At 47.0% G+C, this 14,617-nt stretch overlaps 2 protein-coding genes across 5 annotated transcripts in view; one reads left to right on the top strand and one right to left on the bottom strand.

Annotated features, from left to right (window-relative positions):
- The window catches only part of SMG7 (SMG7 nonsense mediated mRNA decay factor), a 95,584-nt gene extending 93,110 nt beyond the window's left edge, over window positions 1-2,474 (top strand). For all 4 annotated transcript variants that reach the window (XM_045026774.1, XM_045026777.1, XM_045026778.1 and 1 more), the window contains one exon: window positions 356-2,474. In XM_045026774.1, the coding sequence (XP_044882709.1) occupies window positions 356-469 (114 nt within the window). In that variant the 3' untranslated portion in view covers window positions 470-2,474. The remainder of the gene's footprint in view (window positions 1-355) is intronic.
- Window positions 2,475-4,789: 2,315 nt separating this feature from the next.
- Window positions 4,790-14,617, bottom strand: part of NCF2 (neutrophil cytosolic factor 2) — a 28,771-nt gene continuing 18,943 nt past the window's right edge. The window contains exons 11-15 of the mRNA XM_045026779.1: window positions 14,434-14,480; window positions 13,607-13,758; window positions 13,415-13,526; window positions 8,578-8,749; window positions 4,790-5,401 (exon numbers count right to left, since the gene is read on the bottom strand). Coding sequence (XP_044882714.1) covers window positions 5,304-5,401; window positions 8,578-8,749; window positions 13,415-13,526; window positions 13,607-13,758; window positions 14,434-14,480 — 581 coding nt within the window. The 3' untranslated portion in view covers window positions 4,790-5,303. The remainder of the gene's footprint in view (window positions 5,402-8,577; window positions 8,750-13,414; window positions 13,527-13,606; window positions 13,759-14,433; window positions 14,481-14,617) is intronic.

Raw genomic sequence — 14,617 nt, 5'->3', positions numbered from 1 at the left:
GAAATCCAAACGTTAGGTCTGATTTACCATATCTGTGTCTATTTTAAAAAAAAATGATTCTGCATTTCCATTGCTTATTAGTCTGGGATGAGTTTTAAGGCAATGGGAATTTCTGTTCACGTTGACTTGTTTTACGGGCATACAGGAAAAAAGGAGGAGTGTTAAGAGGAAGAGTCCTTTCAGTAACTAATCTGTGACCCTGACACTTACAAAATCATCCATTCCAGTGAAGAGCATGGTATAAATACTGAGGGGAGGCAGGAGAAAATGGGAGACTTGTCAGTCTGGGAAATGTATACGAGAAGGGGCCCTCAACCAGGTATTAGTGTTGACCCTTGCTTTTTTATTTCTTTAGTCCATCTGGTCCAGTTCCATGATGCATCCTGGACCGTCAGCCCTGGAGCAACTGTTAATGCAGCAGAAGCAGAAGCAGCAACGTGGACAAGGCCCCATGAATCCACCACACTGAGAATGAGGTGGCAATCCTTGCAAAGAAAGGCTCCATAAACCATGGCATGTTGGGTCTGCAGGACTCGCCCACACAGTCCTGTGCAGGTGGCAGCCCTCTCTTCTGTTCCTTGCTGTCAGGAGGGCGTAAGTGCTCCACCAACCACTGAGTGTGCACGAAATGTCCGCAGTGCAACAAAAAACATCAGGAACTCTCCTATCCCCCCGGCCCTCTGGAGGGAGAGAGGAACTGCTGTTTGTCTCACTCAGTAATCTGATATCACCGCCTCTCACCTTCTCCATCGTGCATGTCCCCAGCCACATGGGAAGTAAAAGCTGAGAATGAAGGGCAGATGGGAGAAGCCAATGAGAACTTCTCAATCCTTTTCCTCTCTTTGGGGAGATAAAATAGGAATCCATTAATGATTGCTTTGCTGACTGAGAATGTAGTTGAAATTATTCCTAAACATCTTTATTATTATTACTGTCTCAGTAGTAAGATCACACTGAATTCTTCCATACACAATGTGCTTTGTAGTCAGTGTGTAGCAAAGAAAGCCCCAGTCGCTGCTCTGGTCAGAGGTGGGTGGTGACAGGGTGGGGATCTATCTCCTGGGCTAGTGAAGGAGTTTCATGAAGGAGAGTCTGGCACTTGACACCACTTCATCCTTCACTCAAAGGCTCTGGCCAGCCCTTGTGTGGGTTAGAGACTCCAGCGTAAAATGCCCTCTCTGTAGGTGTTCAAGCTACAATGGGGGACGCAGTGGGCATTGCAGTGCAAGCAAGTAACTGCTACGGGGTTTTAAATTAATGTTTCTGATTCCTATACGTTTTACTGTAGCATAGTGACCAGCCTCACAAAGGGCAGACTAGTCTGTGCATTCACAGCCTGACTCCTTTTAGTAGGTAGGTAGGTAGGAGCTTTCAGTGGGGTTTTTTTGTTTTTTCTTTCTTTCTACCCCCACTCTCCCCTCGTTGCTGGATGCTCGTAGTTTCATTCCCGATGTCGTCATCCCACAAACAAGTAATGGGTCCAGCACGATGGGGTAAAGAAGACAGTCAGCTGGGCAGTATGGTGTGTACACAGCCCCATAGGTATACATCAACTCCAGACTCGCACGCAGCTGAGCCCCAAACCTCCAGTTCCAGAGTGAAATTCCAGGCATCACAGACGCGTGTAACCCACACACGGAAGAAAACATAGCGCCGTTCACTTCTGAAAAGGCGCAGAAAGGGAAATACAGCATTTTATTTGCTATTTATTAGGGGAAAAGGAAGACTGGAAATCTCATATAGAAAAAAGGACAGCATTTCTGTTCGTTTCCCAGGGAAGTTATGGAAACAAGCTAAACGTCCATTTGCAATGCTAGCCAGAGGGGCATTTTGCGTGTGATGATTCAGAATCGCTGAGCTGAGAAACAGCTGCAGAGCAAAGCACATGCAGGAGCCTCAGTGACACTGGAGTCTGGGCAGCCCCAATTAATACAAAAAGGGAAGATTAGAGCTTAGTGCCCTTCCTAGGGTATGACTGGCTCCCCCTTGCCCCCTGCACTAGCAACATTACTGTTCTCTGTTGAAATTTTAAGAGAGATTTTCTTTGAAAGCTCTAAAGAGTGAAGCTCCCATCCTAGTGGTGGTGAATACAAACCGAAACCTTCTGTGCTTCTCTTCAGCCCTCCCAGTTTGTGTATTTTGAGCTGTGCACCCAGGCAGCTGCAACATTCCAGTGCTTGAACTGTCACTGACTCTTGCACCCTAGACAAGCTAACCAGATTCACCATCTCACGCCCAGCAGTGCCAGAGTCCCAGCCACAGAGTCCCATTTCTGCATGAGAATCTGGTGTTTGGAATGTTTTCTGAATCTTGGGCCGGGATTCCCCATCCCACCCTCCGGTGTCGGAGTTACGTAGGGATCGGGGATTCCCAACAGAAACTGGTTTGTGTCGTAAGCTTTTTTGTGTTTTTCGTCTGTCTGTGCAAGACCTGCAGCTGCTGAAATCAGCTTTGCCTTTAATTAAACCATGTTCTCTCCATCCAGGTGTGAGTAGCATTTATTTCCTGTTTAACTGAATGGAAGTTATTTAGATTCTCTTTTTGTAGAAAAGGGAGCAAGGTTCAGACTAAGGAATATAATATTCATGTGGGATTGAAAGATTAAGTGAGCCAGAGAGATTCCGACTGGACTCAGCATGGGTGAGCCAAACAGCAAACATAGCACAGGGGCTATTGAACACTGAACTGAGAATGATGTATAGGGAGTTCCTGACACAACTTTCACTTGGAAGGCTGATTATGTCAGACTGCCAGAGCCCGGAGAATGAGTTAAACTTTAATCCTGAGGGCTGATGGAAATATTTAGGGCGGGGGTTCCCAAACTGTGGGATGTGCATCGCTGGTGATACGTGAGGCTGTAACAGGGTGGGCTGCTCCTTTTTAAGGGATCCCAGCTGACCCCTGTTCAAGGACATGGCCCCTTTAAGGAAACAGGAATCCAAGGGCGCCGCAGACTAGTTGGGGGAATGGGGTCAGGTGTTAAGCAAGTAGCCGCCACCTTAACATAAAACCCAGCTGTTACGTGACTCCCAGAAGGAGAAGTACAGGACAGCATGAAGTCAGGAAAGAGGCTCCCTAGGATGGGGACCAGAAAGGGAGACTGGTGGGCTGGAAAATCCCATACGCCCCAGAAAGTGTTAATGAAGAAGATGATGTGAGTCATGGGCCCAGGTTCGGAGGAGACTTTTGTGTGTAGAACTCCTGTGAGGCCGGGCTTGCAGTGGGACTGGCAGCTCCCTGGCTCAGAGAGAACCAGATTGGAACTGGGAACCGGGAGCCTTGGAGTAAGGGTAAACTGGCTGAAGCTTCTTGGTGTCCAGTTAAAGCTCTGGATGTCCAGCTAAGACTCCCCCACCCCTCTGTGCCTCCCTGCTCTTTGACATACTCTCTCACACCTTCTCACCACCAGAGCCTGTCTACACTCCAGCCAGAACCTGTCTCCTCAGTCTAACACCATTAGAGCTGGGAAGGAAATGGTTTTACTCCCATGTGAACCTTTTTTACCATTTTGAAACTTCCCCATTCTGCATCATGATGGAACCGCGTTCTTTTGAAGGGTGTGTAAAACCGAGCAAGAGAGCCCACCTCAAAACAGCCAATAACATGGTGGTCAGGGCACTCACCTGGGATATGGGTGAGACCCAGGTTCCTGGTTTGAATGCTGGGTTGGGTGTGTTTCCTGTTGGAGCTGTTCTATAAATAATTAGATATTCACTGGATCGCCCACATCCAGGTGAATGCCCAAATCACCAGGCTGTTCTAGTGTGTGTGAGGGCAGGGGGTGTGTCTCTGGTTTTGAGCAGAAATTCCATCCTGTACCTGAGACCTTCCCTGATGATGGTTTTGTCAAAACTCTGGTACATTCCTGTAGAAAATTTTGGTTTCAACAAAGTGGCATTTTCCGATGGGCAGGGGAGGGCGGGATGTTTTGTAAAAAAATTCCTGACCAATTCTAAATCTTCTGTCCTCTAACCTAACGCCCACACTCCCACAGCCAAACTCCTTTCTCAGACATTCCCAGGAAGATCTCCATCAGCCTAATTCACCACTTATTTTACTGAGTTTGTAAATACTTCAGTTGAGCCTAATAAGGTCTAAAATAAATGTGCACAGAAGGAGAAATTTTCATGTGGTACTTTTAACTGTCTTTTGAAGGTGGTATGTGAATCAATAAAGTTTGGGATGGTAGGGGATTGATAGAGAGATGTGGAGCCTTTTGTCCACAGGCCATTTGTCCATATACACATCAGGATGGCATTGACCATGTCCTTACTACCAGATGGATGTTTGGTCTCAGTTCAAGTCCTAGTGGCACAGGTGTCTACGCCATCCTTGATAGAACTGTTCTTGTCATAGTAACAATGTGGGGCCAATTCTTAAATGAGCTTTGGAAACTGAATTGCCTTGTCTGAGGTTAGTACCTTTGTCAGGTTTGAGGCACATTAGTGGGGCAGTGTAGGCGAGCCAGCACTGTAGTGATGTGGTAGCTTTCATGCTTCTGTTTCAGACATCTTTCAAGAACAATAAATTCACTTGAAAACAAATATCAATATTTCTATGGGTAGGAGTGTGGGGACTTTCCAGAACATACATGTTAGTACTTAGAATGGGGAAATTGCCTCATAAAACGTGTAGGACACCCAATAGTGTAAATATCAGTGCAGAGACTTGACAGTAAGTTTATCCATAGCTCCTGTGCTACCAGAAGGGAAGTAGCTCTGATATGAGAAAAGGTGCCTTCCCAAGGGTTTTGAGAAATCCCAGCTGCTGGTCAGTGAAGGTGAAGCACTGAAAGAAGAGCCATTTTATTGAATGATGGAGCAGAAAAAAGACAGTCATGTTGGAAGAAGGAAAGGGAGAGGTAGAGTTATGGATGCTGACAGGTAACTAATGATGTGGCAGGATTAACCTGTCCTGATCCTTCGCTCCTGACCGCCAGCTCCTGTTCCATTCTTGCTGGCAGTGCCATAAATAGAACAGTACTGCCCTCTTTGAGAAGCGGTTTCCTGATTCTTGCCAGAGGCAGAATAGATGTGGGGAGAGCTGCTGCTTCTCAAGTGGTCTAAAAGCACAACTGTTCAGGGAGGACTGAGTGGCTGGTCTCCATGCTGGGAGATGGTTCATAAACAAGGTGCTAACTGGGACATGTTTAAATAAGAGCTGGGGCAAACCAAAAGGTGAAACAAAAAAAATTAAGGCTTTTCTTACACACGAGGGTAACATCTCTGTATACAGTGGTTAATGAGAGGAGACATCTTAAACGCTACTGTTGCACGTCCTGGGGTCCTTAGGCTTCTGTGGAATTAGATTTCAGGGTTTTCGGCATCACTTTTTTGAACAAAAGCTCGGGGGAAAATGCCCACCTTCCCCTTGCACTGGCCTTCCAACCACTCTTCATTCACTAGAAGATAAAATTACAGGGAGACGCTTTTTTCGCTGTGGATAAGTTTATAAACAACATCACACCCCAAGAACCGAGCAGTGCCTAAGAGCACCGTTAAGCTCCTCAAATGGGTAAATAGATGTGCTGAAAGTCAGACAAAGACGTGGCTAAAGAAGAAGGAACTGAGGGAGCCAGTGGACAGACAGGATGGACAGCTGCAAAGGCGCAAGTCGGAGATGGCAACAAAGAATAAGCTGCAGAACTGGGAAAGACCGCAGGTATTTCTGAAACCACAGGAAACAAGCATATAGAAGGAGTAAATAGAGCAGTAAGGCCTTAGGCAGACAGGAAAGAGAGCAATCTTGCTTTATATTTTTTTAAAGTAAAAAGGATTAATTCCTGGGACCTGAGGACTGACTGGAAATGTGGAAGGGAGATGATGGAAGTAGGTGGACGCAGAAGTATTATCTTGGATACTATGGTGATGGGCACTAGTATGAAACCCTGAACATCGTCCAGATAAAATCAATAGCAATAGTGAAGTCTCTGACTCTCTCCCTTTCTGAGGAAAAAACTGATCTTCAGTGTAAAGCTGCAGCCAGTAGCAGGCCGAGGCACAAAGGACAATAAGGGGAAGCTTTTCAAAGGCACAAAAGCCTGCTAAGTGCCAAACTTTCAGTGGGATTTAGGCACCAAACTGCCCTAAGTTCCTACAGACCGAGTTCTGGGGGGATGTTGGCTCTGTATAAAAGACGATGGAACAAACTTAAGGGGCAAAGCCAAATATGGTGTGAGCAGAGCCTGCAAGCGGTCACTGGTCACATCAGAGAGTACAAGCCAGAGCAATAGAGATGAACGAAAACCAGCAAGTGTCACGATGAGAACAGCAGCTGGGGCAATGGTGCAGTGAATGGAGTGTTTGAATTTCCAAAAAACGAATGGAAGGGAAGAGCCAGCTTTTCTATGCAAGGGCTCTTAGCTCAGTGAAGAGAAGCAGCAGGATCAGGGCATTAGAGGGCTTGATCCTGTGCAGTGCTGGTGCCATCTGGGCATATAAAAGCAAGGCAAAAAAACCTGAGTGGGACAAGGAGGGAGTGTAGGAAGACAAGACCCTTCATTAATGACAGAACCTCTGTACAGCCACCAAATTATTCCTGTCTTAGAGTAGGCATAAGATGCTACAGACCACATATAGCTACAGGCCTCGCATACTGAGGGATTCACTAAAACCCATCTCTCCTGCCATGCTCATTCTCTGCCAAATCCGCCCTTCTTGCAACCTGAGCTCTGGAGGCAAGGGAGTGGGCTCACCAGTTCAGGGCGGAGGGCTGAGCCTAGTTCTTATCCTTATCTGTGCCTGCTGTAGTCTGTTCATAACTGCACTGGAGCATACCAGCCTTGTCCTCCCTGCTGTGCTTCATGCACAGACTGAAACAGTCAAGGCCAAAGTATCGCTGCCAGCAAGGCCCACTGCACATCCTCACACCCCATAAAGCTTGAACTGTCCTGGAAACACCGTGGACTGGTATTGGGAAGGATCAAAGGTTCATACAAAATTCTACCCTAAACCAATCACTGTCAGAGAGCAGTGCAGCGAAAAAGGAAACTGATTAGGAGAGGGCCTGGGGAAATAATTGAGTGGCTTTGTTCCGAAGGTGCGGGGTTGAAATGGCCACCCTGGTTTTTCCTTTCTTTCAAAAAGGAAAACAGATGTTCAGAAAGTGATTAACAAACTAGCATATCTCAAGCGGGATAGAACTCGAGGCCGACTGAAGTCGGCTGAGCTTGGACGTGTAGTGTGTTTAAAAAAGAAAAGGGCAAAAATCGGTGTGGCTGTATTTGATAGGTGTGGGACAGGGCTGCTCTGAGGTGGATTGGAAAGGGAGGTCTGGTAACATCCAATACTGTTAAACCTGGAAATGAGGGTAGAACTGGAGGATCGGTGTGTGGGCTGAACTTCTGCTGGGGATGACTGGACTAAAGCTAAAGCTGGACTAGAGAGAACTAGAAAGCTTCCATGTGTAGACCCTAAACCCTCCTTAGCCTGCTGCTTCATTGGGTTAGTCAATTGGCTGAAAATCTTGCTCACTTCCTGTGCAGCACATGGGACAGAAGCTGCCCTTACCTTAGCACAGGGGTCAGCAACCTTTCAGAAGTGGTGTGCCGACTCTTCATTTAGTCACTCTGATTTAAGGTTTCGTGTGCCGGTAATAAATTTTAACGTATCTTTCTATAAGTCTATAGTATATAACTAAACCATTGTTGTATGTAAAGTAAATAAGGCTTTTAAAATGTTTAAGAAGCTTCATTTAAAATGCAGAGCCCCCCGGACCGGTGGCCAGGACCCAGGCAGTGAGTGCTACTGAAAATCAGCTCGCGTGCCACAGGTTGCCTACCCCTGCCTTAGCAGGTTTGATCCTAAGGCCTTGTGGATGGTAAGAAAATTTGCAACAGTGTAAACAAATTGATGTAGTTACTGGTGCAATTTTTTTCTCTATATAGGCAAGGCCTAAATGGGGGATCTCTAGAGTAAAGGGAACCAGGGACTCATCTTGCAGGTTTCAGATTAAAAATGCCCATCTCTTGGAGGGGGAAAGGAAGGAAGGCATCTTTCTTATCCTCTTCCACACTTTCAACCTTCAGGATTTGAGCATTATCCCCGCAGCCCTAAGACCACACCCAACAGCCTCTAACCAAGCTTCTTTCAGCAAGTTTGTATTACTACAAACACCGGCGATGGTAAATTGTCACACGCAATGCTGGCTTTTGCAGCAAAGGGATTACTCTCTGCAGGCTGGAAGGTAGAGAAGCCTGTGCCTCAGCCAGGGGTTCAGAAGCAGCTGGAAATAGGAGAGTCCTACTGGTCTCGCCTACTTGACTCAATATGTGGCTGAACCGACAAAGCACAAAATGCAGGGTGAGACCCAACAGACTGGGTAAGCGGCCGGAGAAGTTCTCAACTGACTCATTTACACCCATCAGAAAGGTGACTTGCTGAAGAGCTACTGCTAGATAACAGCTGGCTAAATTAACTTGCAAGGATTTTTTTGTCATGTTTTTTTGGAGGAGGTGGAATCCAGGGCACCCACTGAACTCAGTGGGAGCTGCTGAAGGTGCTCAGCACCTCTGCAGTCGGGCCAGTGCTCCAACCAGGACTGGGGGGCCCAGTCCATGTCCCAGCAGCATAAACCTACCTTTGGATAAAACAAGTATCACATCTCCTGCCTGGAACTCCAGGTCCTCGGGCTGGATGGCTTCATAACTGTATCGAGCTACCACGTGATTTGCTTCCAGCTGTTGTGGTGGTGTCTTCTGGGTACCCTCCTCAGCTTGGCCATCTTCTCTTCTGGGTAAATCTTTGTCTCCCTAATACAGGAAACAGCCTGTTGAGATGCCGCTTGGTGTTTCCTTTAACATGCATGTCTATGTAAGAAAAGCTACCGACTGAATTTCACAGGAGGAGCTAGCAATGCTCTTACACTGTAAGTTTACTTGTATGTCAGATGAACTGTGTACGTCTTCCTCTATCCAGACAGACCCATTTGGTAGTTCTTGGGCAATGTAATTATTCTATATCTTCCTTATCTACTGTACCTACGGGGGGCGCTTTGGCCCGAAGGTGGGGGGAGGGGAATAGTGTGCATTCTAATGCTTTGTAAAGCATGCTGAGGCCTTTGTGTGAAAGGCATCACAGAAGTGCAAGACACTAGGAGTAGGACTTGGGCCCTTCTCCTAGGTTCACTTGTAGCCTGAAGCCTGGCTCCCAGGCTCCTGCCGTGAGATCAGCCCAGGACTCAAACAGCCAGTGAAGTGGTGGGCATGGCCTGCACTCACCAATCCTCGCCTGGTACAGCTAGGTCGAGGGGGCTGAGTTTGTCTCCAAGGCAGGAGCAAGAAGTCAACAGCTGGCCCGCCAGGGAATCCACTCATGCGTAGGGGTCAAACCCACCCAGCCTCCCTGGGGAAAGCAGCCATTGCCAAAGCCCCTGAAGTGTCGTCTGCCCCCCGCCTCCGCAAGGCTGCACTGATGCGACAGGAATGGCTTACAGGGAAACACGGATGGGCCTTGCTTCTGTCCCCCTCTGACGCTCTGCAGTGTGCGCGCTCGGGGTAAAATGCCTCTCAGAGCTGTTCCTGCAGCTGGCTGAGCACAGCAGGAGGCCAGGCTGTCCTTTGCAGAACATTCGATCACTACTCATAGACTCATAGACTTTAAGGTCAGAAGGGACCATTATGATCATCTAGTCTGACCTCCTGCACAAAGCAGGCCACAGAATCTTACCCATCCACTTCTATAACAAACCCCTAACCTATGTCTGAGTTATTGAAGTCTTCAAATTGTGGTTTGAAGACCTCAAGCTGCAGAGAATCCTCCAGCAAGTGACCCATGCTGCAGAGGAAGGCGAAAAACCTCCAGGGCCTCTGCCAATCTGCCCCGGAGGAAAATTCCTTCCCGACCTCAAATATGGCGATCAGTTAAACCCTGAGCATGTGGGCAAGACTCACCCGCCAGCACCCAGGAAAGAATTCTCTGCAGTAACTCAGATTCCATCCCATCTAACATCCCATCACAAACCACTGGGCATACTTACCTGCTGATAATCAAAGATCAATTGCCAAAATTAATTGCCAAAATTAGGCTATCCCATCATACCATCCCTTCCATAAACTTATCAAGCTTAGTCTTAAAGCCAGATATGTCTTTTGTCCCCACTACTTCCCTGGGAAGGCTGTTCCAGAACTTCACTCCTCTAATGGTTAGAAACCTTCGTCTAATTTCAAGTCTAAACTTCCTAGTGTCCAGTTTATACCCATTTGTTCTTGTGTCCACATTGGTACTAAGCTTAAATAATTCCTCTCCCTCCCTAATATTAATCCCTCTGATATATTTATGAAGAGCAAGCATATCCCCCCTCAACCTTCTTTTGGTTAGGCTAAACAAGCCAAGCTCTTTGAGTCTCCTTTCATAAGACAGGTTTTCCATTCTTCGGATCATCCTAGTAGCCCGTCTCTGAACCTGTTCCAGTTTGAATTCATCTTTCTTAAACATGGGAGACCAGAACTGCATACAGTATTTCAGATGAGGTCTCACCAGTGCCTTATATAACGGTACTAACACCTCCTTATCTTTACTGGAAATACCTCGTCTGATGCATCCTAAAACTGCATTAGCTTTTTTAACGGCCATATCACATTGGCGGCTCATAGTCATCCTGTGATCAACCAATACTCCGAGGTCCTTCTCTTCCTCTGTTACTTCCAACTGATGTGTCCCCAATTTATAACTAAAATTCTTATTATTAATCCCTAAATGCATGACCTTGCACTTTTCACTATTGAATTTCATCCTATTACTATTACTCCAGTTTACAAGGTCATCCAGATCTTCCTGTATGATATCCCCGTCCTTCTCTGTGTTAGCAATACCTCCCAGCTTTGTGTCATCCGCAAACTTTATTAGCACATTCCCGCTTTTTGTGCCAAGGTCAGTAATAAAAAGGTTAAATAAGATTGGTCCCAAAACTGATCCCTGAGGAACTCCACTAGTAACCTCCTTCCAGCCTGACAGTTCACCCTTCAGTACAACCCGTTGTAGTCTCCCCTTTAACCAGTTCCTTATCCACCTTTCAATTTTCATATTGATCCCCATCTTTTCCAATTTAACTAATAATTCCCCATGTGGAACCGTGTCAAATGCCTCACTGAAATCGAAGTAAATTAGATCTACTGCATTTCCTTTGTCTAAATAATCTGTTACCTTCTCAAAGAAGGAGATCAGGTTGGTTTGGCACGATCTACCTTTTGTAAAACCATGTTGTAATTTGTCCCAATTACAAATCCTTAACTACTTTCTCCTTCAAAATTTTTTCCAAGACCTTGCATACTACAGATGTCAAACTAACAGGCCTATAGTTACTCGGATCACTTTTTTTCCCTTTCTTAAAAATAGGAACTATGTTAGCAATTCTCCAGTCGTACGGTACAACCCCTGAGTTTACCAATTCATTAAACATTTTTGCTAATGGGCTTGCAATTTCACGTGCCAGTTCCTTTAATATTCTTGGATGAAGATTATCTGGGCCCTCCGATTTTGTCCCATTAAGCTGTTCGAGTTTGGCTTCTACCTCAGATGTGGTAATATCTACCTCCATATCCTCATTCCCATTTGTCAGCCGTCCATTATCCCTAAGCTCCTCATTAGCCTTATTAAAGACTGAGGCAAAGTATTTATTTAGATATTGGGCCATGCCTAGGTTATCCTTAACCTCCATTCCATCCTCAGTGTTTGGCGGTCCCACTTCTTCTTTCTTTGTTTTCTTCTTATTTATATGGCTATAGAACCTTTTACTATTGGTTTTAATTCCCTTTGCAAGGTCCAACTCTACATGGCTTTTAGCCTTTCTCACTTCATCCCTACATGTTCTGACCTCAATAAGGTAGCTTTCCTAGCTAATCCCGCCCATCTTCCACTCCTTGTAGGCTTTCTGCTTTTTCTTAATCACCTCTCTGAGATGCTTGCTCATCCAGCTTGGTCTACAACTCCTGCCTATGATTTTTTTCCCCCTTTCTTGGGATGCAGGCTTCTGATAGTTTCTGCAGCTTCGACTTACTGAGATACCTGGATTCAAAGCCAGGCTTCTCTCCACCCTTGCACTCCTCATCAGAGCTAGGTTGTGCCTGCCTTTGTGTTTGATGGTTACCTAGGTCACCAACAGCTGCAGGGCATACAGGGCTGGGTGCCTCAGTAGCTTGACTCATTTCACTAGAGGACTGGGGTTGTACACAAGGTCAAAGAAAGGTCTGTGCAAAACCAAAGGAGAATGAAGTTCTCTTGCTTGGGTCTTGCTGCTCACCTTGCTCAGCACAGGCACTTGCGCCACCATTCTAGGGATGGGGTGAAATCTGGAGTGGAACTGAGTTCTTGGGGAGGCAAGTGGAAGAGGGCTCGGAAGGACCCCCACCACCAGAGAAGTTTAAAGTTAGAGCCTCCCACAAGGGCTCTGGCATTCTCTGGAGGTGCTGTCTTTAAAAAAATAAAAATTCAAACCAGCCTCTGCACATGGCCACTGCTGGGAGTGGGATTGCTGGGGGGCTTGTTCCAAGGAGCTGCCACCTGGCCCCCAGCATACCTTGCAGGCTCTCACCCCAGCAAGCCGTTTGTTCTTAGACTTTCACACAACCTCTTCCCGCCTAATGGGCTGTCTAGTCCTTGAGAGACGGCCTGTGCTGCGCCGAGTGTGCTGGTCCCCTTTGCATTTGGGACCCAGGCACAAGTGAAAGATGGGAATTGCAGGGTAGGTACGGTGGAGAAAGGGGCTGATCGCTCATTTTGAGGGTCTGGCTTCTTCAAGATGCACCTCTGGCCCTGCCTTCCAGTTCCTGGTAACTGGGGAGCTGGGGAGGGATGGGCGTGGGCTTGTCATACAGGAGCCCAAATCTGAATAAATTGGGCCCAAATTTAGAGGGGAGCACGAGCTGATACAACTCCCTGCCCCAGTGCACATTACCCCGGCCCAGAGTCATTCCGATTTAAGTGGACTCTCACTTACGTAATGCCCTGTCATGCACACAGCCCCCCTCTCCACCCCCACACACTCACACCACCGATTCCAAGAGAGTCCATGCCAGGGTACCTGGCCAGGAGGCAGGAATGTACCAGACTGCACCTACTTTAGCAGACACCTTCTGGGTCCCGGGGTGTAAGTTACACCAACGGGTGCTCCCTCAAACACGCAGGTTCTCAGACTTCATTGCAGCATGACCCCCACGCCCAGGCTGCATGTTTGAGGGCCATGGGGAGTTTTACACCACTTTACGTGGCACTTTTGAGTTTGGCCCTCGGCTCTGGATTTACCACATTCTCTCTATTACTGTCCCTCAGACTGAATGACTTTCAAATATCCAGATTCTCAAATACCGTATTTCTCTCCCAAATTCAGCCAGCAGAGTCCCTGCTGCTGCTAAGCTAGGAATGCTGGTGCCAGAAGAGCTGTCCACAGTCAGCGAGCATTAGAACCCAGGGTAACTGACCTCTGTGACGTCGCACCACAGTGTCAGGCAATAGTCCTTAGCGTGACTCCATACTGTCTTCATGCTGTCCTCGCTCAGAGTTACCAGCTCCTCACTCTCTGCAGGCCGGTACCTGTGCCACAGGGGAAAATTAACGTGAGACCAGAAGCCCCCTGAAGATGAGGATGATGCTGAGACGGGGCAATAGCTCACCTCAGTTTTGTATGCTGTGGTGAGAGCTCCAGTTTCTTGCAGACCATGTCCAGGAGTTCGCTGTAGGTGATTCCAAGCCGGACTGGTATTGCTACTGTATACTTGTAATGCACCTTGAGAACATATGGGCTTGAGGGAGCTGATTCTACATCCTGCAGGGGAAAAGTGGGATTGAACATTGCAATCTGCACCACAGAAGCCTTATTGTATAAATACAGGTAGTTATGACTCGTTAAAAAACGAGGAATGAGGCCATAAATCAGGGCTGGCATGGAAACAGAAACCTTTTGTCTCTAAGCCACTGATTCCATTCTGACCCAGGTCACCAGCAATCTGCCAGCTGGGAGTCTTAATAGCTTTTCCAGCAGGTAAGTGTCTGTCACAAAAGCAACCATCACAACTAAGGCTTATTGGCAAACACGGTGGCAATTCTAGGACGGAAGCCAAGCCACTTTTGACCACTCTGAAAGCAATTCGCTCTGGCCAGTCAGGGCACGCTAGTGCAGATGGTGTAAGAGAAACTTGCATTGCCCTGGCTGTGCAGGGAGAGGACAGAGGATACCTCTCCAAAAGCTACCCCAATCATTAACTTACCAGCACAGTAAAAAGTCAAAGGATGTGCTTGGGTGCATTGACAGTCTTAGATCCTGCTGTCCAGCTGAGCCTCAGCCTGGCTATTACTTTTAGGAGAGGCTATCAGTCTAGAAGATGACAAGCTCAAAAGCACAAACATTCACCCCAAGGTACAATAAATGCTTGTGTATATGGACAGTAAGTATTCACCCTTCAGGGGTTCCTCTCCACAAGCACACAGGGACATTTATTACCTTTGCAGCTTCTTTCTGCTGTTTTCCAGAAGCACCAGGACCATGTGCTGAATGGAGAGCAGAGGAAAAAGTAGGTGAATGGACTCTAAGCAGATAACTATTGTCACTCTCCATGCAAATATACACTCAGATTCATGGCAGCCCCCTCACCCCACATCTCTCATTACATCAAACAATGACAGAT

Source organism: Mauremys mutica, chromosome 8 (assembly GCF_020497125.1).
Source record: "Mauremys mutica isolate MM-2020 ecotype Southern chromosome 8, ASM2049712v1, whole genome shotgun sequence".
Classification (NCBI taxonomy): Eukaryota; Metazoa; Chordata; order Testudines; family Geoemydidae; genus Mauremys; species Mauremys mutica.
Note: the sequence above shows the minus strand (reverse complement) of the source record. Positions and strands in the feature narration are given on the sequence as shown.